The following is a 27550-nucleotide window of genomic DNA, read 5'->3' on the forward strand; positions in this document are numbered from 1 at the left end:
GGGGTAACAGACTGGACAATTGACTGATCTGGCCTTGCAAAATTACCTAATATGGCCTTGATGTGCTTGATGCAAATGGCTGAAAGCAGGGGAAACTACACGTCTCCCTCCCCGAAGGCATGCAGTTCTAAAGCATGGCTTAATAGTGATGGCATCCACACACTCAGATCAAATATTCTGGAGGTAAAATAGTCATTCATTTGGATCCCTGGAAGGGGACTACTTATGAGGATACTGTCACGAGGAAAAACAAAACTGGGGTCCTGTAAGTATGTGCGTTAGATAATTTAAATGGGGAAGTCAGATATAGTGGCAATTAGCAAAGTGTGGTGGCAAGAAGAACAAGACTTTTAGTCAGGTGAGTAGTACAGGATCAAATAGAGGTAATGTGGGAGTGGGTCTAATAATAGTGAGTCTAATAATAAATGATAAACTGCAGATGTGGGTAAAATGAAGCGAACACCCACCACAGTAACCCACGTAGTCTACTTGGCAGATGATGAAGAGTTTGAAAGCTGGAAGATGAAATAAAGGAAATTACTCAGACAGTTCAGAGACACGAAAATTTAATTGTGATGGGTAACTGGAGTTCAGTAATAGGAGGAGATCTACAGGGACAAGGAATGAAAGAGGAAGCTACATGGTAGAATCATTGCTCTTTATCTGAGAACCATCTATGAAGGTTGAGTACAGAAAAGAAACCGGGAGAGACTGGAATGTTTTGGATCAACTGCGTAATAGTAAGACAGATTTTGAAACCAGACTTTAAACTGCAAACAAAATCCAAGGGCAGATGTGGTCTGACTATAATTTACTGGTTGTCAACTGAAAGATTGCAGAAACATAGGAAATTAAGGAGACAGGACATGGACAAGTTGAAAGAACCAAAGATTGTTGAGCATTTTGGAGGGAGCTTTAGGCAATGACTGACTGAAACTGGGGAGTGGAATGCAACAAAAGATGAATGGGTAACTTAAGAGACATGAAACTGTGGAGACAGCACAGGTTGAAATAGGTAAAAACAAGGCCTTGTAAGAATCCTTGGATAACTCAGGAAATACTTAATTTAATTGATGAAAGCAGAAAATATAAAAAAATCTGAAAGGTGCTGTACCCGCAAGTTGCTGGATACCAGTGCACACGACATAGAAAGTGTGAGAAACAATGACCACGCAAGGCGGGAAGACCGTCTGGGGTTGGGACTCAAACCCACGCCAGAGTTGAGCAACGGGGCACATGAACGGTGGACCCAACACAATAAGAGCAAGTCAATAGCAATCTAGGATACAATAAAGTGCGACAAACTTTTGAAACAATGCTGTTGACAGATCAAGAATGAGCCACAATCCAAATCGAGACCAGAGTGGAAAACCAATATCAAGTGAAGTCACCAGCGAGCAGTCAGTAGTATAGTGGAGATATTAATGAATGCCGTCAGATGAAGTACACGACTGACAGAGTGGTCGAGAAGCGGCAGTATTTATGCCAGCCGCAAGGGACACTACTGGCTGGTGTATTCACGTTGCGGGATGGTGGCACACTCACTAGACATGTGCAGTGCCACGGTGACAGTGTCCTCTATCAGCCATCAAGATCCATTTGTTCCAGCAGACATTCAAGTTCCGTGTGGCCCGATACCAGTTATGTATATTAGGTTTTATGGAAAGGAAACAACTTGTGGACAATATTAGTGTAACAGAAGAGTAAAAAGGTGACGACGAAATAAGAGATCGAATATGGTGTGAAGAATTTGACAGAGCACTGAAAGTGCCTGTCAAAACACGATCCCTGGAGTAGATGGCATTTGGTCAGAAATATCGAGATTCTTGGGAGAGCCAGCCATGACAAAACTTTCTCACAAAGTGTCCAAGTTTTGGGTATGCAAGCAAAATGGATTTCTAGTCATAACACTTTATCACACACAATACATTGTCTTGCCTTACAGACTCATCAGAGATCCCCTGTGCATCCTGCTTAAAATTTTATCTGCTGTGAGATGTACTTCCAGTGGTGCTCAAGATTTCATAATTGTTCCTGAACCTGCAATGCCTTTTCTTGCTAGAATTTCCAGTAGAGATTGTGAAGTAAAATATCTATCATAGATGATAATGCCAAAAGTTTTGGAAACTTTTTTAAAGATGCTGTGGAAGGTAGAATGACACAGCAAGTACCCCACTTTTCAGTCAGAGACTTTTAAATAAACAGGAACATATTCACATTTCTGTGCTCTGATAGGAGCATTTTTCCGCTGGCTAATATATATTTTACGTGTTTGGAACCATTTTCTGGAATTGTGTACCCTTGTATGGTAGCGTAATGTGGACAAAAAGAAATGCTAAAAATTAGATGGGCAGATCCATTAGGTATTGAAGATGTACAGATTTAAACAGGGGGAAGAAAGACATTTTTGGCTAAATCTGACAAAGACAGGACAGGTTGACAAGACACATGATGCAACAAAGAATTGGTGATTTGGTAATGGGAGACTGTAGGAGGAGTAAAAATTGCAGAGGGACACCAAGGTACAAATAAAGAAAGCAGGTTCGAATGGATGTAGGTTGCAGCAGTTACATGGAGATGAAAAGGCTATTGTGGAGAGCTGTCTCAAACCCACCTATAAACCGAAGCAACAACAAACTTGTATATTATGACATAAAAATACCTACGCTGCTCAGGAGCTGTTTTTATCCAATCCTTCAAAGGAAACACTTATGTCACATACAAAGAACAGTAACAGCTGTCAGTATACTGACGAAGTGAAAAAGCTATGTAATGCGAATAAATGTTAGGGATGTAAATTCTCTGTGACTTTAAGTCCATTATTTTGATAAATTTTATGAAAATTACTGGTGAGGCACTGTTCTACTTCATTTTTGAAAATCTGAGGATTTTCAATTTTTTGCCTGATGTCCACTGGTAAAAATCTATTAAATTTTTGCACCAAACTACAGTATGTGTAGTCTGTAGGGAAATTATTGTTACTTCTAATACTGTGGTTGTAAACTGCAGCTAATTTCATCCTAAATTCACTCTTATTATTAGTAATTGGAGTACGTGCATTGCCAAATCGGTTCTACTAGTACACTGGTTGACAACTGCCAAGAAACAGAGACTTTGTTGGGCAGGAATAATCACAGACACTGATGAAGGACATGAAACACGGTGCACAAGTAATTGAGATGGAGTGATACATTTATATAGATTTCACCACATGAGAAAATGTGATAATAGTCATGCATAATGTTCCTGTTTGATCCAGATACGACTCAATATAAAGGGACTCTCAGTTAGGAATATGCCCTCCTTGAGCAGTGATTCGCATTTTGCATCTGATATTCATGCTAGTTACCAAACTGTTGAAGAGTCGTTGGGGGGTATTGTCCCACTCCTCTCTCAAAGCAATTTTCAGTTCTTGTACAGTTTGGGGAGGGGGTGGTCACTGAGGAACATGTCTGCCAATAGCATCCCAGGCATGATCTATAGTGTTCAGGTCCAAGCAGTAAACAGGTTATTCCGTAAATTCCATATCTTCACTTTCTAGTGTTTCCGGCACCTCACTAATCCCGTGTGGGCGGGCACTGTCAGGACCTACTGCACCCCTGAACAGACGTGATCATAATCATTTGCCATGGTAAAGTGGCAGTCATTGGTGAACATCACTCTGGACCACTGTTGCTGAACCCACCCAACATGCTTCCTACACTAATGAACTATCTCTTGACAATGCTGTGGTTGAAATGGGGTGCATTTAACAGGTTTCCCAGAATACAACCCAATGAGATGTCTGTCCCTTGGTGTCACTAGGGTTGCATATATCGGTTCTCTTGCAGTATAGTGATCCATCTATGATCACCAGTTTGCTCTCACATAGCATTTCCACCTTCAGTGGCCTTTTCTAATCACGAGATGACACTTTTAGGCATACCAATTACTTTGGCTACAATAGTGATATCTGACCAGCTTCGAGCCATCCAACTGATAGTCCATGATTGCAAGCTCTCAAAGGATGTCTTGCAGGCTTGGTGTTTTATCAGATGGAATATTGCCCTAATTGGATCCACTACAACCTTCATTAAATACCACACCGCATGAATTGCCAAATGCATACAAGGCATTCATGCACAGGCTTCGATGTAGTTTTCCTTTTACTATCATTGGTCGCATGTTCCATAGCAATTGCAAGTTGTTCCCTAGCAAGTATCAGCTGTTCCCTACCAGTGTCAAGCAGTGTATGTAGGCGCACAGACCTGTCTCCGTTCTGGGCGTGGCCGCTTGGCATCTGGTTCGCCACAGTCCGGTGTCCTTTTTGTCAGCTTCTGAACTTTCAGAACATGCTTTCTCGATGAATAATGTTGCTTCGCTTGAAATGGGGACCCAAACTGAAATATAAAAAACAACTGCTTCATTGTGTGCTTCCAATCAACTCCAACATAGCAATGTTGTGTGTAAAATTACTAAAGGCAGAATTAATTCACTGGAAACAGTGAGTCTACAAAGTTATTCCAAATCGTATCATTAAGGCTGAAACATTGAGTCTATTGAATCTGGAAAACATTTTTTTAAATACGAAACATTTTGAAAACTGAGAATACAATAATGTGGAATTGATTATAAAACATCACTTTTATTACATGTGAATAATGACACATGATCTCTGGCATAATTCACACCACAAATTATTTGTAAGACATTGCGTGCAAAAACTATCATAACAGTTCTATAAAAGGTCACAAAACAAAAATGAGGAAACTACATGGACATCAATTTACTACATAACACTCCCAATGAAAAAAAGCATGTCACTCTAGTTCCTAAAACAGCAAGAGTTACAAAATAAGCAACACTGATTCCAAAAAGAGATATCATGTTCAGATGCAGTACCCATAGTGAAATAAGCACTTGAAGTAAAGTGATTCAGGATCGTGTATTATCTTCAACTTATTTGAGAGATAAAAGTTTCCAACATATGAAATACTGGATATTTAGTTTCTTAATTGAGGAATTAAGTGTTATTACATCCTATATAAAAAGCAGAAAAAATAATAACTCAACAAAATATTCTTCATGACAAGTTAAATTTATAAACTATGGTACTCTCATTCATGAAACAATGAAGACTGAAGACAGTCCTTCACAAATATTCTTAAATATATGTCTTAGAATTAGAAATGTAACCATCAGTGTATTCCACATAACAAATGTTAATCATTTTTATGGAGAGGTAGAAACTTCAGAATAATAAGTTTATGTATGCTGACAAATATGCACCTCAAAACTTTATCAGTAAGAGCTAAACAAATTTGATATAGTTCTTGCAAGTAACCCCTCATTTTAGAAATTTTAGTCATGTGTAATTATTTATCTAAGAAAGTTTACTGTTAGGAAATTTAAAAGGAAGTAAGCAAGGAAAGTTAGTAGCTACCATTCCCAATAACAAAACAACCATACAAACATTAAGAAATGTCTACCATCTTCTCTGCACAATCACCTCTCCCTTATTATTTAATTATCCACAAAAACCTCTGAACATTCTGTACCTTTTTTTCGCTACTGAAGCTTAATTCATTACAAATGCTATGAAGCAAAGTTGTGACTGTAAGAGCAAGAAAGGAAATCATCCAGATCCACCTGCTCTGGATTCTTCCCAGATTGTAACATCCTTGCTCGACACCCCAATCGAGAAAAACCTATAAATAATGTAGAGAATTGTCAGTCATAACTCCATTAATAAATAAGTTTGCTTCATGCTGCATGAATCAAGAGCACTGTTGCCATACAAGCAGTGTCAGTGACAAGCATCTACAGTTTTTGGTAATATTTCTTTCTTTCATACACTACATGGACAAGTGTCACAGTAAAGACATCATTTTGAATGAGCAATTGTATGAATGGTCTTTTATTACCACCAGTTTCAATCTACATTGATCATCTTCATAATACTTTAACTGTTATACATCTGTGATGTACTGTCAAGCAGTCTTGGCATGCAAGATGAGTATTTGTATATTCTCATTCCATTCACTCCAATTGGGCATCTAACAATGTGTATGGTTGTATTCAAGAACAGTCAACAATACAGAGGTTTGCCTACAGATCGTGGTCTCTCCTTTTCAGCAGATTTATTACTTTAATGTCTTTTTCATTACTACGTAATGTTTATTTCGGTCTTGAACAGAGGCACACATGAAATCTTAGCTATAATGTGTATGGAACCACAAAACGGAATGGTTGTGGTAAGTTCCTACGGGACCAAACTGCTGAGGTCATTGCTCCCTGGGCTTACACACTACTTAATCTAACTTAAACTAGCTTAAGCTAAGGACAACACACACACACACACACACACACACACACACACACACACACACACACACACGCCCAAGGGAGGACTCGAGCCAACAATGGGGCGAGCCACGTGAACTGTGGCAACATGCCTCAGACCGCGCAGCAGAACCGTAAAATTACATGATACACATTTAATTTGTCATCATTAAAGTAAATACATATACATATGTATTCTGTAAATATTGTAATATTATTTTGTTCATATGCTCATTACTTTTTTATTCATGCACAAATGTATATTCTGATGCCACAGAGGTAATCAATGTGTGTCAAAACAAGTTTAAAAAAAAAAAAAAAAAAAAAAAAATCAATCATACAGTTTCGTGTTCAAAATAACTTTCCAAAAAATACTCAAAAGCTGTTTCTCAATGCCTCTTGAAAATGTTAACAAATGACAATGTAACAATAGCACGCAGTTGCAGCCATGGGCTGAGGAACAGGATTCTAACTGGCAGTTACATAAAAGATGAATGTTACTGATGAGAGAACCTACATTTCACTCTCTCACATGCCTCCTTGGCAGTTCATTAATTCATTAATTCATTCATTCAATCGTTCATTCACACATTGTCTTCTGTAAATCCCATCATGAATGTGAGTCTTCACGAGTGTGGATCCAGTTAAATTGTATATTAAAAGGCAAAAGCAGCCACTGCAGGCTACTTCTAGATATGAGTTATTATGACTAGTGTTTTTTTTACTCTCAATGATAATTATTAAGGTTAGGAATGTAAGTTGTAAGCGGTATTACTATCAATAGCGGTATGACAGTCACATGCACCACTGCTTATCTGGAACATACGGTGTTGAGCATGCCTGTTTGGGCAGAAGGCATTCTCCTGGAGGTTTGTTTTGATCAACAATGCCAGAGACCATTCAAGCACCTCCCACGTGAGGTGATGGCCAGTATTGAGGTTTCATGTGGAACAATTGTATGCCAGTTGAGTTGCAGCAAAAAATATGAAGTTAGTAGATGATGATAAAATACAATTTTGGAAATTATATATCAAATGGAAGGCAAACTGATTAAACAGTTTATTTGCAGAGGTTGTGTGTAATTACACATGCAATCAGTCAACAAATTAGTATTGTCATTCTAAGTCAGTATTGTTTGTTGGGGCTACATTATTAATTCAAGAAGTGTTAAGGCTATGGTGAACAGTTACAGTGTGATAGTTTAAAATGAAAAAAACAATACAGGAATGACAAACTTCAGTATGAAAGTGGATCTAAGTTCAACTGTTAACTTAACTGTTAGGAAGTGTCTTACTTATGCACTCAATAAACAAAGTAAACAGTATGAACTATTGTGTTTTCAAAAGCAACCCTTTTATTGACAGTGAACAACTGATGACTTTAATATACGTAAAGAAAAGAGACTCATTTTCATTTTCGACAACACGGTCAGGTTTCGTACTAAGTGTGTTGTCTCTGTTAACCATCTATTACCCATGTCAAACTATCACAAAGAAAACCATTTAAATTGAGAATCAGCGCAATGTAGTGGGTGGGAGGTTACAAACATTTAGGAAGGACAGCTAAATTAAAGTGGCTGTGAATGGATCACAGAGGGATTTATAGAAGTCAAGGTGTTACACTTGCAATCTGAACTCTACTTCCCTTCATTATAAGAGGTGCACTTATTTATTTTGCATGATCCATAATTAACTTAATTTTGTGTTCTTGGTCTTGAAATACCTGATATATCATGGAACTGTGCAGAGCGTTAAACAAACAGAGGGAACAAATGTATCACTTTCATTCCCCATGTTCCACAAATATCAAATGCACCACATTGTATTATACACTTATGTTTTGTGACAAGTTTTTTATTACTAAGAAATAAATATTTGTTTCAGATTTTTTTTCTTTTTCCTTATTCTACATATGTGAAGATCATTTCACTTAAAGTGTATCTAATCTAATCCAATCCAACCCTTGTCTTCTGTACTTGTTTCTGGCCTGAATATTAAATGCCTCAACACTGGTTTCCAGAAAAAAGGTACTGTATCCAGAAAGTTAACAAGTTAAACAAAAATGCATGTGTACAGTGGGACTTCAAATATGGAAGTGGTGCAGGGGCTCATGCTAAAAATACAATTCAATTCTTCTTCATAAATGAACAAGCAAAAACTGCCTTTTCCTACAATTACGATACAAATATTGTATTGCGTCAAGTATGTGTGTATACTTTTATCAGAGCACTGAAATACACGATTAATTTAGTCACACTGTTAACTCACTATTGGATGCAGAAGTATGTTGAACATTTCATTTAAGATATGCATAGACTTTTTTCCAAATACAGAATACAAAATGTTAATACAGTGTAGATCGCGCAATCCCATTATTTATATTGTTTTAACTCTTTTAAACAGAAAAAGGTCAACAGTCAGAGAGCAGAAATAGCAATTCCTTTACTCAATATTCTGCATTGTCCTTAAATTTCTTTTTCTGGTTATTCTGATACTCAGTTGCATAATGCTCTTACAATAATCCACATTCATAAACTGTAGCTACTTTTTCACCTCTGCTCATCCTCAGCACACAGCTGAATTACACTGAAGAATCAAAGAAACTGGTACACCCATCTAATACTGTGTAGTGCCCCCCATGAGCATGCAGAAGTGCCGCAACATGACGTCCATAAATCTGTAAGAGTATGAGGGGGTATAGATTTCTTCTGGACAGCACATTGCAAGACATCCCAGATATGCTCCATGCCACTCTGTAGCAATTCTGGATGTGTGAGGTGTCACAGTGAACTGCTGGAATAGCCGTAGTCTGCCGGAATGCACAATGGACATGAATGGATGCAGGTGATCAGACAGGATGCTTATGTGCATGTCACTTGTCAAAGTCGTATCTAGACATATCAGGGGTCTCATATCACTCCAACTTAACATACCCCACACCATTATACAGAGCTTCCACCAGCTTGAACAATCCCCTGCTGACATGCAGGGTCCATGGATTCATGAGGCTGTCTCCATACCCATACATGTCCACATCCATCCACTCGATACAATTTGAAATGAGACTCATCTGGCCAGGCAAGATGTTTCCAGTCATCAACAGTCCAGTCTCGATGTTGATGGGCCCAGACGAGGTGTAAAGCTTTGAGGTGTGCAGTCATCAAGGGTACATGAGTGGGCCTTCGGCTCCAAAAGCCCATATCGATGATGTTTCACTGAATGGTTCGCACACTGACACTTGAATCTGCAGCAATTTGCGGAAGAGTCCCACTTCTGTCACGTTGAACGATTGTCTTCAGTCGTCGTCTGTCCCATTCTCGCAGCATCTTTTTCTGGCTGCAGTGATACTGGAGATATGATGTTTTACCAGATTTCTGATATTCATGGTACACTTGTGAAATGGGTGTATGGGAAAATCCCAACTTCATCGCTACCTCGGAGATGATGTGTCCCATTACTCATGTGCCGACTATAACACCACTTTCAAACTCACTTAAATCTTGTTAACCTGCCGTTGTAGCAGTAGTAACCAATTTAACAACTGTGCCACACACTTTCTGTCTTATGTAGGCATTGCCGACCACAGCACCATATTCTGCCTGTTAACACATCTCTGTATTTGAATATGCATGCCTATACCAGTTTCTTTGGTGCTTCAGTATATTTCTCCAGCCTTTGGCGTTTCTTTAATTTTACAGGCTAATTTTTGCAGAATCAAGAATTGAAACTACCAGCATTCATGACAGAAAAAGAGTACACCTTTTCCAACAGCCAAAACAATAACTAGCAAATGAAAGTTCATAGGAGAAACACAATACCTCAGTTTAAAAAATGTATTAAACAAGCCCTCATCTCCTGCAATATGTACCAAAACCACTGTTTTATAAAGCCATATTTATAAGGTTTTTTAATTTGGTTTTATGATATGACTAGCACAAACAAATTCACCACAATGATATTAACATTAAAAGTCCAAAAAATTTCTATGAAGTATGTCCAAAAAACACCTTCATGAGGGGGGGGAAAAAAAAAGCAGCAATTGCTGGCAGTTATTTATTTGAACAAAGGAAACATTAAATGACACATGCAGAGTGCAAATCAGTTGTGATGTGATGATGATGGTGATGACAAAAAAAGAAAGTAACTTTGTAAATAGTACAACTTAGTGGAGAAACAGTGCAAAAAAATCAGCTACAAAAGGCAAGGGGACTTCAGGTGTTTTCACATCTTTTTTCATTAATATTAGAGAAAATTACAACAGTAAGAAAGAATTTTGTAAATGAATGTGTTTGAACTCCAAGGAGATGTACCTAAGAGACCAGAGAGGTGGCAACAGTGTCCTCCTGTTTGACCAGGAAGGTCCCTGTTACATCAAGCTCATTCAATGGAAAGTCACTAAATAAAGTGTAAACACGAAAACAGATACAGCAGCAATTATAAACAATAAAATAAAATTACATGTGAAAAATCAGTTCCACTGAAAAAATCTGTTGCCAAGTATGGAATTACTGATAAATTTTTAATTACCATCTAACCTCAAAGTGATATTTTACTTCAAGGCAAAACATATTTCATAAATGTCATTTCTATAATTAGATACAGAATAACTGTTCCAGTTATTCCAACTGTGTTTATAAAAATAAGAACCATAATAAATTTCCCCTCCCACATGTAAATAAATGTCTCCTTTGCAACCAACACACCACCTCCATGAGAAAAGGTGTGATTCAGCATTGAGCGAGTTTCAGATGAGCCCCTAACCATGACATGGGCTTTTCATATCATATTTTGGTTCACACAGGGTATGAATGTAGGAAAGTGGGGCATCCACACTAGATCTGACAGCAATTTACTTTCAGACTACCATTACTTAGTAAATGTCAAAAATTCTTAACAGGATATTTTTACAAATTCTTATTGCTCCAACATCAGTTTATGTTATGCTTATTTCTATGGAATATTTAATATTGATGAGGACCTCAATATTTAAAATTTAATAGTATCATGTGCTCTAAAATTGTCTAATCAACTAACAAACTTTTGCTGAAACATTGACCTGTACTAAGTTATAGCACCAACTTTCTTGAAATTTGATTTTACTTAATATGCAGTAAGTATGAAGTGACTTTGATTTAAAGATTTCACTATTTACATAACAGCATAGTAATAAATACTGTGTCAATTATGCTACAAAACAGTACGATCGAAATCATTAATATTTAAAAAGGGCATATGAATTGCTGACACATACAATCAAATGTATTTTAATTATATTATGATAATATCAGATTAGCATAAATCATACAAAATAACCCTATGTAAATAATTATTCAAGTATTGGTATAAATATGCTCTGATTTGGACTAAATATTGTAGTGTCACAAAAGCAAACGACTGCACTCTTATTTCTACTGCATCTGTAATGTATGGTTATGAAAGAGAAGAATGTATCTTTTGTATGAGTACTAGTTGGTAAAGCATAAGAATGGATTTCTTGACATGTGCTTTCTATATTTCAAAATAGTTCACTGAATGACAAGACCGAGTCAAGTCCATCCAGTACAAGTCATAGTCTGCCCATAGAGCTGGTCATGATATGAACATGTGGTGCGAGTCTGCAGTTCCAAGAGTGTCAACTTTGTGTGACTGCAATATCATTACATATTGTTCTTTAATCGTTAAGAAATAAAATGTATTATTTGATCTGTAGTAAAGATCAGTTACTGCTTTGTCTATTACATGGATACTTAGTTTCCGGTTCACTGTTGTGATACTGTAACTGGACTGCACTACAATATTTATGCATTTAATGGTTGAACTTAATTTATTAGAAGTGAAAAATGTAACACACAAATATTTTAAATACTGGAACTCACATGTGAGAATGTGGTTGATATTTTAGGAAATAGTAACTTTTCTTTGTAAAGTAAATATTTTTTTAAAAAATTATCAGCCTGAAAGATGTTGACAGAGGTAGTACAAAAGTGAGCTGACAGATAACAAGCAATGTCAAAAAAGAACTGATTTAACAAAAACACTTTCCTCTTATGCTGATGCTTTAATTTGATCCCAGACAAATAATTTATTTAAATACTTACAATCTACTAAATTGAAGGAAATCTACTAAAGAATAACCCATGTAGCATGAATTACCATCACCAACATTATTTCCTTGCTTTGTATAGATACTTTTTGAAAATGGGTGAAGAGAAATTATGCAGTGGGACTTCTTTGGGAAAATCTGTAAGTATTTGCTACAAACTTTGCTACCCACCTTGAGGGCAGTAGGGACTAACTAACAATTTTTAATGAAATTGGCAGGCCTAAGGCAGCTATGTAATGTTATTCAGTGCTATAATCATTGAGCAGGGATTAAACACAAGTATCATATGATTTGTGCTTCACGACATCAAGAATTACGAAGCTTTAATACAACCAATTTCTTTACTGGCTGCTGAATTAAAATACACCATAAAAGGACAGTGTCCGCATAACGAACACAAACACTATACAATATAAAACCACAAAACAAGGTGGAGTGGCATTTGCTGTAACACACTGTTAGTAACATCAAGTACTGTTAGTAACAGAAAGTACACTTAAGTGATAAAAGTCATGGGGTATCACATAATATCGTATCGTGTGGTTTTTGGTTGGCATAATGCACCAACTCGACATGGTATGGACTCAACAGGTCATTGGAAGTCCCCTGCAGAAATAATGAGCCATGCTACCTCTACAGCCATCTGTAACTGCCAAAGTGTTGCCGGTGCAGGATTTTGTGCACAAACTGACCTCTCAATAATATCCCACAAATCTACACTGGCATTCACATTGGGTGATCTGTATGGCCAAATAATTCACCCAAATTGCCCAGAATATTCTTCAAATCAATTGCAGACGGTTGAGGCCCAGAAAAATGGCGCATTATCATCCATAAAAATTCAATCATTGTTTGGGAACATGAAGTCCACAAATAACCATTTCCAGTCAGTGCAAAGCAGATTTCACCACACTATCACAATGGATACATTCGACATTCATCCCACATTGATTTCCGTGATCATTTCACGCAGAGTTGCTTGCCTATTAGCACCGACAACTCAACGCAAATGCCGCTGCTCTCAGTCGTTAAGTGACGGCCATCAGCCACTGCGTTGTCCGTAGTGAGAGGTAATGCCTGAAATTGGTATTCTCAGCGCATTCTTGACACTGTGGATCTCAGAATATTGAATTCCCGAATGATTTCCAAAATGGAATGTCCCACGCGTAACTCCAACTACCATTCCATGTTCAAAGTCTGTTAATTCCCTTTGTGTGGCTATAATCTTGTTGGAAACTGTTCTTTGTGAATCACCGAAGTACAAATGACACCTCCACCAACACAATGCTCTTTTATACCTTGTATAAGTGATACTTCTGCTATCTGTATGTGTGCAGATTACTGTCCCACGACTTTTGTCAAATCAGTGTAATGATCTTTAAGTTACAGGCACACTGTGATTTGGGGTTTGTTAAGGCTTGGTAAAATCCTCTGTGCTGACCCCAACCAGAATTCTGCATGGTAGCAAATTAATACTTTGTATGGATTATAGCCATTTCAGTGTGCTAGGCTTTGGACAATCATACACGAATGTGCTCACTCAACAAATGCCAGTTCAAGGCATGGTTTATTTAACATTGAGTTGTCTGTTTATGAAAACCTTCATCACAAACTGTGAAATTTATTGGAAGAATGCAATTACAGAAATAACTGAACAGTGAACTTTGGAACACTATTAGGTCGGAACACTAAAGACAGTGATGCACGAGTGAAGCAATGGATAGATGGAGTTGTGCACAGTGACAAATGGGTGGTCGGCCACACAACGTGATCGCAGAGTGGGATGCCCGACATGCAATCTGCACCGCTATAATGAACTGTACAGCTGAGTCCAAAATGGTAGTTAAATACTCAAACACAACAAAGGGTATGTGTTTGGCAACTGTGGCTGTTGGACTAAGTTGGTGGATGCATAAACAGTAAGGGACTACAGTGGTGGTGACAGGCTGGCAGCCACATTGTTAAGTAGCACAGTGACTGAATGGTATGAGAAATAATGTGAGGTGCTAGTGGTCAAGAATGGCTTGGATGAAATGATAAAGGCAGTGCTATCCTCTGAGTCGAAATCTTCCTGACCCTCTCATGAGGGATGCACAAAGCTTACGCAACGAGTAGGTCCTTTGATGCACCAGGAACAATATAGAAGAGGCCTCCAGAACTTAAAACATACTGCAGTGTTTTGATGAAGCTTTGAGTAAGCAAAGTTTTGATACCATTGCACAACCTGGCTCTCCTTGTTTATGCTATGGATAAAAAGAAATATTTGCTTTAGTTGACATACTTATTTTGTCAAATGATTATCAGTTCAATACCAAGTACCACAACAGTTATTTCTCAATTCAATATCTAAAAGAAGTATAGCAACTCCACCACAGGTGCTATCTGGATTAAGTTCAGCTTCATTCTGGTGGAAATTTCTACAACTCTCTACCACTGAGACACCTCACCTCCCTCCACAATCTGGCTGAAGGAGGAGAATTTTATTATGATTCTGAGAGACATTTTTGACATGAATAAACAAAGTGATGTTTGGAAACACAGACAGAGTGAGGAGATGCACGAGAGTGTAGAACCAATTCCAAGCATGATATAGAAGAGAAGATTGAGATAACTGGGAATATGAGGAAGGACGACAACATGTTGACCCAAAAGATGTGGAATCTGACATGCTTAACACAGAGCAATTGGATGAAAGAAGCCTGCAAGTATTGGAAAGTGATGGGGGTATGGGGGGAAAATCCAACAGCAATGCAGTACAGGTCGAACTACGGGTTAAAAAAATTTGAACTGATATAAAGATCAAAACAGAGATCAAGGAAGCAACGAGAATCAGACAAAGCAAGAAAATCAACAGGTACTGGGTTGGATGAAGGTTTACTAAGCAAATCACTCTTGATGGTAAAAGGCTGAAACAATGCAGATAAATAAACCAGAACACTAAATTTCATGATGCAATACAATAGAAGATCTCTCAAGCCTGTATCTCCAATTTATGACATCACACCCGCAGCTGTAAAATTAATCTATTAATTACTATATAGGTGTGGTGTCTGTTCAGTTGGACATGTCTAACAGAACAGACACCACACATATGTAGTATACCTGTAAGCTTGACTGCTGTGGTATCCTCAACGCAGATGTATGATAATGTCTGAACCTCTTGAGGGGAATACAGAAAATGCTGCAAGCAAATCAGGTACACGAACAGGGATACTATTTAGTAGTGTGCGGTAAGTTGAGAATTTGGGTCAGACACACAGTGTGCTTGGATAGCTGAAGCAGTTAAGGTGCCCATTTGCATAAAGCAGGAAATCCGGGTTTCAGTCCCGGTCTGGCACAAATCTACAACTTTTGTCACATAACTGATTCAATATTCAATGGCAGCTGATGCCAGTACCTCCCTCAAAATAATAATCAATTAAAACCTTACTTTTATTTACTGAGGTCATTTACAATCCCAAACAATATCTAAGAAAGTAATCCAAATAGAAACGTCATTGAAAAAAATATTCAATGTCGTGAGTTACATTGAGTGTTGTTACAATTTGCAGCATTTGAATGTCTTTACCCAACTCTGTATTCTTGTGCATATGATTACGGGACAAACTATAACGAACACCACGAGGGAGTTCAGCATTCAGTTACCAAATTTACACACAAAAGGTCAAATAATACCACAAAATGTCACTATAGTTAGGTAAAAAATGTACAGCCACAGACAAGATTAAAGATGCATACAAAGAAATTCTCTAGTTTGAACCATACTTAAATCACATCCAAAAATTATTCAATTTGGAAAGCATTTTAAAATCAGATAACTTGTAAATTTTAAAGACAGTGACTGTCAAACATTCAATGGCAATGCACAAGTGTACTACAGTACACATTCCCTTAACAAGCATCAGAAAAAAAAAGAGCAGGGTGGATGCACCATTTAGTAGGAGTCAGAGAGGAAATAAATTGAAAGCCCACATTGGGAAAGTTTAAATAAATTCATATTTTGTTGCTAAAAATGCAACTTTTTATGCATTTTTAATACACATTGGCATTCTCCTAACAGGTAATTTGCTCCATACCAAAAAAGAATGTTCATCTCTGTTTTATCTGCCTTTTATCTCTTTCCACTTCCCACTACAGTTGAGCTGTTACAAAGTAATCCTACATTCTGTATTTTATTCAAAAACACAACTTTACCTACAAGATTACACTTCCCCAGTCTGGATCGGGCAAAAAATCACCTGAAAGCCTAACTTCCACAAAAAGCATGTAAAAAAATCTTAAATCCATAAATGAATTACACTACTGGCCATTAAAATTGCTACAACAAGAAGAAATGCAGATGATAAACAGGAATTCATTGGACAAATATATTATACTAGAATTACGCAATTTGGGTGCATAGATCCTGAGAAATCAGTACCCAGAACAACCACCTCTGGCCGTAATAACTGCCTTGATACGCCTAGGCATTGAGTCAAACAGAGCTTGGATGGCGGGTACGGGTACAGGTACAGCTGCCCACGCAGCTTTACACGATACCACAGTTCATCAAGAGTAGTGACTGGCGTATTGTGACGAGCCAGTTTCTCGGCCACCATTGACCAGACATTTTCAATTGGTGAGAGATCTGGACAATGCGCTGGCCAGGGCAGCAGTCGAACATTTTCTGTATCCAGAAAGGCCCGTACAGGACCTGCAACATGCAGTTGTGCATTATTCTGCTGAAATGTAGGTTTTCGCATGGATCGAATGAAGGGTAGAGCCACAGGTCGTAACACATCTGAAATGTAACATCCACTGTTCAAAGTGCTGTCAATGCAAACAAGAGGTGACCGAGATGTGTAACCATTGGCACCCCATTCCATCACGCCATGTGATACGCCAGTATGGCGATGACGAATACACGCTTCCAATGTGCGTTCACCGCGATGTCACCAAACACCGATGCCACCATCATGATGCTGTAAACAGAACCTGGATTCATCCGAAAAAATGACATTTTGCCATTCGTGCACCCATGTTCGTCGCTGAGTACACCATCGCAAGTGCTCCTGTCAGACATGCAGCGTCAAGGGTAACTGCAGCCATGGTCTCCGAGTTAATAGTATATGTTGCTGCAAACGTCATCGAACTGTTCGTGCAGATGGTTGTCGTCTTGCAAACCTCCCCATCTGTTGACTCAGGGATTGAGACTTGGCTGAATGATCTGTTACAGCCATGCAGGTAAGATGCCTGTCATCTCGACTGCTAGTGAGACGAGGCCGTTGGGATCCAGCACGCCGTTCCGTATTACCCTCCTGAACCCACCGATTCCATATTCTGCTAACAGTCATTGGATCTTTACCAACGTGAGCAGCAATGTTGCGATACGATAAACCGCAATCGCAATAGGCTACAATCTGACCTTTATCAAAGTCGGAAACGTGATGGTACGCATATCTCCTCCTAGCATGAGGATCACAACAACATTTCACCAGGAAACACCGGTCAACTGCTGTTTGTGTATCAGAAATCGGTTGAAAACTTTCCTCGTGTTGTAGGTGTCACCACCAGCGCCAACCTTGTGTGAATGCTCTGAAAAGCTAATCATTTGCATATCACAGCATCTTCTTCCTGTTGGTTAAATTTCGCGTCTGTAGCACATCATCTTCGTGGTGTAGCAATTTTAATGGCCAGTAGTGTAGTACAACTGGATCTCTAAGTACATAAATAAATTGTTCTAAATTTTCATCAGGACCAGAATACAGCAATTTACTTTCTTGGAACAGGTGAAATTTTCTTATCCAGAAAGTATCTTCAAATTTGTGATGTATGAGTTATCAACAAAATATTTATTTTCTTCATTGATTAGCAAAATACCTCACTCAGCAACAAGTCATTTTGAGGTTGCATGCACAATCAAGGGCACGCGCGAGCACACACACACACACACACACACACACACACACACACACACACACACACACACATCTCCCCTGCCTTCGCTCTAACCTGCAGCACTTCACTGTCCTTTTGTTGTGCCTATCTGTGACTCCACTATATGGTGAGTAGCAACTTCCCTTCTCATAATATTGTTACATTCTATCCAGGATGTTGCATTGTTTGATTAAAATCCACTTTTAGTATAGATCTCTACATTCAGCCCATGTTGTATCACTTTTGAATACCTTCATTGGACATCATAAGGCATACAAAGCTGAATATTAAACTACTCTTCATATTGCAGTGGCTCTTTGATAACGGGATTGCCAACAGAGTGGGAGCCAACAATGCCACGCCCCCATCGGTGTACTGATGGTGCAAACACCACACTATGCTCACTGACAAATGTAAATTACTTTCAATTGAATTTTACATGTTTCAAACTCAATTTTAAAGCACAGCAGTAACATGAAGATGGTGCACACAATTCTAGTGAAACTCGAACGACAACTTCCCTATCAGCACAATAGTGCTTATCTTAACACCTGTAAAAATATCAGACATGACACTGCAAGCATTCATGTAATTGCAATGAAAACATTTGTTTCAAATGCTGCCAACCTTTTTCATTACTTTATAAGTCAATAGAAGCATTACCGATATCATCCAGCTTGTTGGAAAGTCAAGCGGAGAAATGATCTGTTAAAATATTTCTTTCGATATACCAAATCATAAGAATGAACACAGATTTATACAAAAGTGATAAATAAAAGGTCTTAGTAAAAGGAATACAGTATTTCAGTCCAAGCCCTGGATATATTGAAGTTTATGCATGGTAATTTCCAAGAATGTTTAAGTATTTTAGTTGGTTAAGCCAGGTAAATGAAAAATGCAGTGCTGAAAGCTTACAACGTTAAATCTCACACACTTTTTTTATGTCTCTTTTGTTCTAAGTAATTCAAGGTCAACGATGCTTGAAATCAAAATCACTTATAGAAACCACCACAGTCAGGACATTATGTATTCCGTACTTAAGCCATTTGATTTTACTGATGCCTGAAAAGCAATAGCTTCAGTGACGTTTCCCCATTCAAACAATGACATACTTCAGTTCACAATATTTTATAACAGAGAAAGAAAAATGAGAAGGGAAAACACAAAGAAAAACAAAATCAAACAAATGTGTCACAGAAACATTTCAAAATAAACAAAACATTCTGAAATTCCAAAGACAATATTACAAATTTAATATAATAAACAAAACTCTTAATATAATGGAAGGAAACATTCCACGTGGGAAAAATTATATATAAAAACAAAGATGAGGTGACTTACCGAACAAAAGCGCTGGCAGGTCGATAGATACACAAACAAACACAAACATACACACAAAATTCAAGCTTTCGCAACAAACTGTTGCCTCATCAGGAAAGAGGGAAGGAGAGGGGAAGACGAAAGGAAGTGGGTTTTAAGGGAGAGGGTAAGGAGTCATTCCAATCCCGGGAGCGGAAAGACTTACCTTAGGGGGAAAAAAGACAGGTATACACTAGCACACACGCACATATCCATCCACACATACAGACACAAGCAGACATATTTCTGCTTGTGTCTGTATGTGTGGATGGATATGTGCGTGTGTGCTAGTGTATACCTGTCTTTTTTCCCCCTAAGGTAAGTCTTTCCGCTCCCGGGATTGGAATGACTCCTTACCCTCTCCCTTAAAACCCACTTCCTTTCGTCTTCCCCTCTCCTTCCCTCTTTCCTGATGAGGCAACAGTTTGTTGCGAAAGCTTGAATTTTGTGTGTATGTTTGTGTTTGTTTGTGTATCTATCGACCTGCCAGCGCTTTTGTTCGGTAAGTCACCTCATCTTTGTTTTTATATATAAACAAAACTCTTAGATAGAATACAAATAACAATGGACTGAACAAAGACAGCCACTTCTCATATTGTGAGACGTTGAGTAGTTGATCCAAGACAAACAAACTCTAGTGCCATAGCTAAGTTTTGAAATGGCACTTGCATGCAAACCCCTCCCCAAGACAAACCCCCTCCCCAGATATCATTTTCATTCTGTGTCTCGCTCGAAGGACATATGCTTGAAAGCTCAGGTACATGTTCAATACCTATTGCTCATGTGCCTACTAACTATACGACGACTCCACCATTCAGTGAATGCTTGTCTTAAGTCATTCCATGATTCGTATAAATTTATGTCTTTGAACCAGTGTGTGAAGAGAGAAACTGTTCTTGTTTTTAAAAAAATCTGAAACTATACGACACTGGTAACTGAACTGCTTGTATGTTTAACATTCACAAGAAACACGAGTTTGTGGAGCAAAATGTTACACATAAACGTTAGGACAGCCAAGTTGAGATATCACATGTGGTTCTTTAGTTCATGCTACGCAAAACAAAAAAATCAAATCTTGCATTAACATTAAGCATGAGGGACAATTCAGTGATAGTTTATTATAGGGAAGAAAATAATTAATATTTGAGTGGAAGGAGGTGCAATGTCAAACCCACACAAATACTCAGTAATTAAAACTTCCGGGCTAAGAGGCCGTGGTCCAATAGTAGAAATACTTCTCCCTGACGTTTCGTTGCCAGCTGCGGGCAACATCATCCGAGGTGAGTCGTCAGGGAGAAGTATTTCTACTATTGGACCACGACCTCTTAGCCCGGAAGTTTTAATTACTGAAGACGCCGGCCGTGAAAGCCTACACGCTATGACCACACAAATACTGTTTGCTGAAACCATGACTGATGTTTACCATTGTTTAAGGATCATTATCCATGTACACAAGAAGGGGAAAGAGGGGAAAGAGGGGAAAGGGGGGGGGGCACTCATTGGAGTATTCACACCAGCATTCAACTGTCATTATTAATGACAAACAAAGAATACTGCAGTCATGATTATAGAATGTGGATTTAATTCCCAGTTATTCTGAACGAGAGTGAATTTTCTTATTTATTAAACTTCCTATTTGAGTTTTTAAAAACTTAGTTAACCAATTAAGGAACAGGGCATAGCATCACAATGGAGAATATGAATGAAAAGACACAGAAATATTCTACCTTACTATTCTGGCTAAAACATAATTCCAGCACAGTAAAAATTACATAAAAAACACTGAAAAAACTAACTTCTTATCATGCTCACAGGCTTTCAGCTATCCGTACCTATCACACAGTTTTGTTTAACTTTGAGTACCTTTGTGCTGAGTGAAAGCAAAATTAGCAAAACAAATCTGGTACAAAAACAATGCTTCAATAATAACCTTGCATGGCAATCAACAGGCACATCAGCTTCCATCAATCAATTTTTGTACATTGTTGTCATAGCTTTCTTCAATCTGAAGACTGTTTTGTCTCTGAATAACTATTGGTCTACATCCATTTGAACCTGTATACTGTACTCACGCCTGTGGTGTGGAATCCACATCAGACAGGACTGACAGAGGACATCAAAGAAGCCCAAAGAAGGACAGCTCATTTTGTATTATCACGAAATAGGAGAGATAGTGTCACGGATATGACACGCAAATCATGGTGGCAATCATCAAAACAAAGGTGTTTTTTATTCTGCAGGATCTTCTCACGAAATTTCAATCAACAACTTATCCTCAGGGTGTAAAAATATTTTGTTGGCACCCACCTACAAAGGGATGAATGATCGTCATAGGAAAATAAGAGAAACAAGAGCTTGCACGGAAAGATGTAAGTGTTTGTTTTTCCTGCACACTGTATGAGAGAAATAGCTTGAAGGTAGTTCAATGAACCCTCTGTCAGGCACTTCATTGTGAATTGTAGAGTAAGCATGTAGAGGTAGACTATATTCCTTTCCCCTGATTCAGCCCAGTGTGGTCCCTATGACAGTCTCAGCAACCTCTGGCTCTTTCAACTTATCCAAGCCCTGTTTCCTTACATTCCTACCTTTCTGTAATTCCTTTAGTTTTAACCTTCAGTTCATAACCAATAAATTATGGTACGAGTAATCATCTGCGCCTGGTTATATTCTGCAGTTAAAAATCTGATTTATCTGAAACATTCCAGTGTCTCCATGTATCTTCCACATATATAACCTCCTTACATGATTCACTGACCAAGTTTTTGCAAAGATTAAATTATGCTATGTGCAAAATTCTCCAAGATGGTTTCCTCTTTCATTTCCTTACCCTAATCCACGTTCTGCTATCAAATTCCAGTCCCTCATCACAACTAAATTTTCATCTGTCCAAATTGTTTGAATAATTTCTTTCACCACAACATCCAGTCTATCAATACCATCATCATCTGAAGAGCTAGTTTGCATACAAACATGGACTACTGTGGTGGGTGTTAGCTACATGCCTTACAATGTATTCATTATACTGTTCATAGTAAGTTACCAACATTTCTACTCTCTTATTCATTACTAGATCCACGCGTGAATGATCTGTGTTGATAAATCTGTACCAACCTGGTCAGAAGTGTTGTTCTTTCTGCCACTGCATTCACTAATTCCCACTATATCTAACTTCAAGCTATCCATAAATTTTCTAACCTACCTACCCAATTAAGGGATCTAATGTTCAGTGCTCTGACATGTAGATAATCTGTTTTCATTTTCCTGATGATCACATCCTACCAAACAGTCCCCTCCCAGAGATTCAAATGGGAGGGGGGGGGGGGGCCTATTTTACCTCCAGAATATTTTACATAGAAGGATGTTGTCATTATTAAGCCTTAGAATATGAGATGCATGCCCTTAGCAAAACAATAATGGCTTTGAACCATTGCTTTCAACCATTTGCAGAAGCCACCACTTCATGGCCATGTTGACTAATGTTACAAGGCAAGCTTAGTCAGTCATCCAGACTGCTGCCCATGCAACTAATGGAAAGGCTCCTCCTCCTCAGGAATCACAGGTTAGTCTTAGCTCTTCCACAAATACCTCTCCTTAGTGGTCACAGCTAAGGTCCACTTATTTGTATTGTTGAGGGATACAAGCCACCTTGTTTCAACAATATCCATTGTTCATTGAAGGGATGGTAGGAAATAAAATGCATATTTTTCATTCAGGGTGTCATAAAATCTTTAGCAGCAAAATTATACAGACGGTACTGGATACTAACTCAGTACACTGAGAATAGTTGGATAAAAATACTTCAGGTTATACAATGTCCTGAATGAGCAATATGTACATGGCACACATTTGTAAACTGCTTATGTTTCACATAGTGTGCTGAACTCTGCTATAATATGGGAGTTCCTGGGAAATATGAGAATTTTTTAATCCTCCGGACTCCCTTATTGTCCACCTGTCTCTCCCATATATTTCATCAGTGATCATTCTTATAAATATTAGTATCGTGAAGTATTATCGATTGTTCAAGTTTCCTGCCTTCAGATTTCTATGTAAAGATGGTTTGGATCAAGTTAATGTGAGGAGCAGAGTCAAAATGACTTAGCCTATACATCTAGAGAAGTTGTGAGAACGGAAATATCATTCGTCAGTACTGGCAACCAACAAATGCACTTGCCTCATCCAATCAGCAGCTATAGTATATAACAGTGACTTGTGAAAGTCGATTGTAGACACATTTATATTTAAACACACTCATTGTATTATTTATTTGTCAATTGACTTACACAACACATGTAACATAACAGACTAAAAGGAACCAAACTATGCCAGTTTTTTTCTAAATGTTTGTATCTACATTGTCATCCATTCCACGAAAATGTGACATGGTTTCGCAGTTGAAATTAACTGCATCTGTATCTCCCCCTTAAACCTCCCTTAAAATCAAGGTCAGATGTTGGTCATCTCTCTTAAAACCATCCCTAGTTTTGCAACAAAAAACTGCCTGCCACATTGATGTCACTAGAACTACCTTAACAACAAAATGAATTTGTCTGCTTGGTCCTTGGTGGAGAATATAACTTTTTATGGTTCACATGTATTGCTCAAAGAGGAGCATTACTTGTAAGGGAAATTGCAGACAAACATTTGGTGTACATTGCAGCAATTTTTAAGCATTGAGACCCCAAAACTTCAACAACTGTTCCTGCAGTAGAATTTGAGGAATACATGAAAAGTTCAGTAATACACTTCTGTCAATTTGTCCACAAAATACAATTTGTCCACTAAATACACACTTCAAGTTTATAGTTGTGTGAGTACTGATGGAGCAGCAACTGTACTGTCACTGCAAAAAATGTGTGCAGGCAGTGTGGTGGCTGAATGATTCTGAATGCAGAGCTTATTTCTGACAATGGATTATGTTGTAATGCGTGCGTGGAGACTGGTGGCCATCACTCTGAACGCATGGATCTCTCTCATCCTGGCGTCTGAGTGACCACCCATTTCCATCTAAGCTTCCGTAGTTTATCCCTCTTTCCACACTGGGAAATAATAGTTTTCGAAGATATTATGACCACCTACCTAATAGCTGTTATGTCCAAATTTGGCATGGATAACAATGGGTATGAGTCTTGGCCTTGATAAGTCACTGGAGGGAGCTGGCACCACACCTGTACACACAAGTCACCTAATTCCCATATATTGTGGGGAGGGGGGCGATTAGCTCTGAAGCCACATTCAACCACATCCCAGACGTGTTTGATCAGCTTCAGATTTGGTGAGCTGGGGGACCACCAAATCAATTGGAACTTGCCACGGTGTTCCTCTAACCACTCCCATCACACTCCTGGCCTTGGAACATGGTGTATTACCTTGTTGAAAAATGCCACTGCTGCCAGGAAACATGATCATCATGAAGGGGTGTACAAGCCCAGCAACCAGTGTACGATATTCGATATTCCTTGGCCGTCATGGTGCCTTGCATGAGCTCCACTGGACTCATGGATGCCCTTGTGAACATTCCCCAAAGTGCAATGAAGCTGCTGTCAACTTCTTTCTGTCCTGCAGTAGAGGTTTCAAGGAACTGTTCCCCTGGAATATGATGGACTCATGTCCTATCACTGGCACGATAAAGAAAGTGTCAGGATTCATGAGACTCTGCAATGCTCTGCCACTGCCCGAACATCCAGTGCTGATTGTCGTGCTCATTTCAGACGTAGTTGCCAATGGCAACTTTCGCACATGCACTGGCCATTGGCTGTGGAGGCTCATCGTTAGTAGTGATCGGTGCAATGTGTGTTCAGTCTCAATTCTACTCCGTCCAGCATTAAAGTCTGATGATAGTTGCACAATAGTTCGCCACCTGCCCTGTTCTAGAACACTAGACAAGTTGTGTGGTTTTCGAAATGCTCATGCCAAGCCTCCGGGCCATCACAATCTGCCCTCGGTCACACTCAGATAGATCTGAGTTTTTCCCATTTTATGAACAAACAGCACACTCACTGATACTACATACACTGTGCATGTGTCTGATAGGAGTCATTCCTCACCAGGCGACATTGCTATCACCTGGACAGGTTTATATCAATACTACGCCCGTGGTCATGATGTTCTGGCTGATCAGTACATATACTCTCAAGGTGCTTCTACTACCTCTGTTGTTTTCATCAGGAGTTACCCAAAAGCCATATGGTACTTGACCATGTTACATTGAAAGCAAGTCACTTTGTAACATTGCAACCCAGTGTTACAAATATTTTTCAGCTACTTGATTTCACAAGTGTAAAACCACTTTTCCACTTTTTGTAACTACATGTATTTATGAATTTTGTCAGTAGTTAGTATTTATGAAAATGTAATGTAAGCTAAAAGAATAAGTAAGAAATAATTACATCATATCATTGTAGTAAACACAACGGCAATGTCAGGGACATATATACTATATGACACACAGAGAATCGATTTCATGTAAAAGTAACACCGCTGGTGAGACCTTGCAGTTGTACAAATGAGTACAGAGTTGAGCTGCAAAGCATCTGTGGTGTGGTACAGATGTGCATTGATCACAAATGCGATATGGAGATTGTGCTGGAAATGGTGGTGTATGTGGCAAGGCAAAATATAACTAAGCGAACACCTATGTGGGCACAGCAACATGGTCACAAGAAGATATTGGAATTAATGAGAAATACTGTGTGACCCAAATTTATTCAAGGTGCTCATTAATTGAGAAGAGCATATTGCCAATACTGAATTTGATAATAAACACTACATCACGTCACAAGCAACTCATCACAATGTCAGATCCAGTCAGTAATTTTATAGTTGTGTAATAGTCATGCCAGTGTAACAAACGTTTTTGGAACACCGGAATGTGTTTACGCAAAGCCTAAAGTTTGTGACAGAAACTTTATAGACCCAAGTCGTTAAGGATCAGCGGGATCTTATCTTTCTTACCACGAATTCCGCAAAAGTTAAAAGAAAACGGATTCATTTAAAATTAATAGTTGATTTTCAATCAAGTGATTCTTGTAATAAAATTCAGTGATAACTATAGTTATTCATAGAATGTTGCGCTACTACTGCACACAATCAGTTCAAACTAAAAGTGATTTGTACGCAGTTCATATTTCTATGACAAAAATATGTTGGATTTCTTGTAGGCAAAATTATTTTATGATTTTATGTTGCATTTTGTGCATTTATTTAAATAACATTAGTGCTGATAAATAGCTGCCATGAAAGAAAGTTTTTAACGGCATCATTTGAAAAGTAGTCAGTAAAGAAGATTATTTAAGTTTGGTCATGATTACACTACCATTCAAACAGACAGCAGTACTGTGAGTTACATAATACAGTACAGTTTCTATGAAATGTTGGTTTTCATAATTATAATTAACATCATCACATTACAAATTAACGTCTTTAGTGTTTATGTTACACGTTTTCCACGTCTAAGCTCACGTGAATCTATTTTGTTCAGTTGCCGTAATTATCATTCTTGCTCAGTTTTTGTGCAGTTTCAAAGTCATTACAGCCATTTACCAAATTTAACTTTTGTTCAATTTTGGAGCTGGCCACCATTTTTATTCTGCAATCTAAATTCATTCAAACCATTTTCATATATATAGTTATGGCTAACTACAGTGAAACTTTACCTTATTATGCTCTTTTAACATTTCTATCATTGTTGTACACAGTAAACACTAGTGCGATAGATCAGGTTGTAACTATCTACGCTTTATCAGCAAGCACTGATCTTCAGACTTGATGACTTGTTTCCATTAATCACGGAACATTTAGGTACTCATGTGACAAAAACCTTTTTATGCACTGGACAGTACAGGTACATTAT

General features: G+C 38.2%; 1 protein-coding gene across 1 annotated transcript in view; it reads right to left on the reverse strand.

Moving 5' to 3' along the window:
- The window catches only part of LOC124551041 (formin-like protein 20), a 99985-nt gene that overhangs the window by 24412 nt on the left and 48023 nt on the right, over positions 1–27550 (reverse strand). Inside the window, exon 6 of the mRNA XM_047125903.1 lies at positions 4248–4379. Coding sequence (XP_046981859.1) covers positions 4248–4379 — 132 coding nt within the window. The remainder of the gene's footprint in view (positions 1–4247; positions 4380–27550) is intronic.

Source organism: Schistocerca americana, chromosome 9 (genome assembly GCF_021461395.2).
Source record: "Schistocerca americana isolate TAMUIC-IGC-003095 chromosome 9, iqSchAmer2.1, whole genome shotgun sequence".
Lineage (NCBI taxonomy): Eukaryota > Metazoa > Arthropoda > Insecta > Orthoptera > Acrididae > Schistocerca > Schistocerca americana.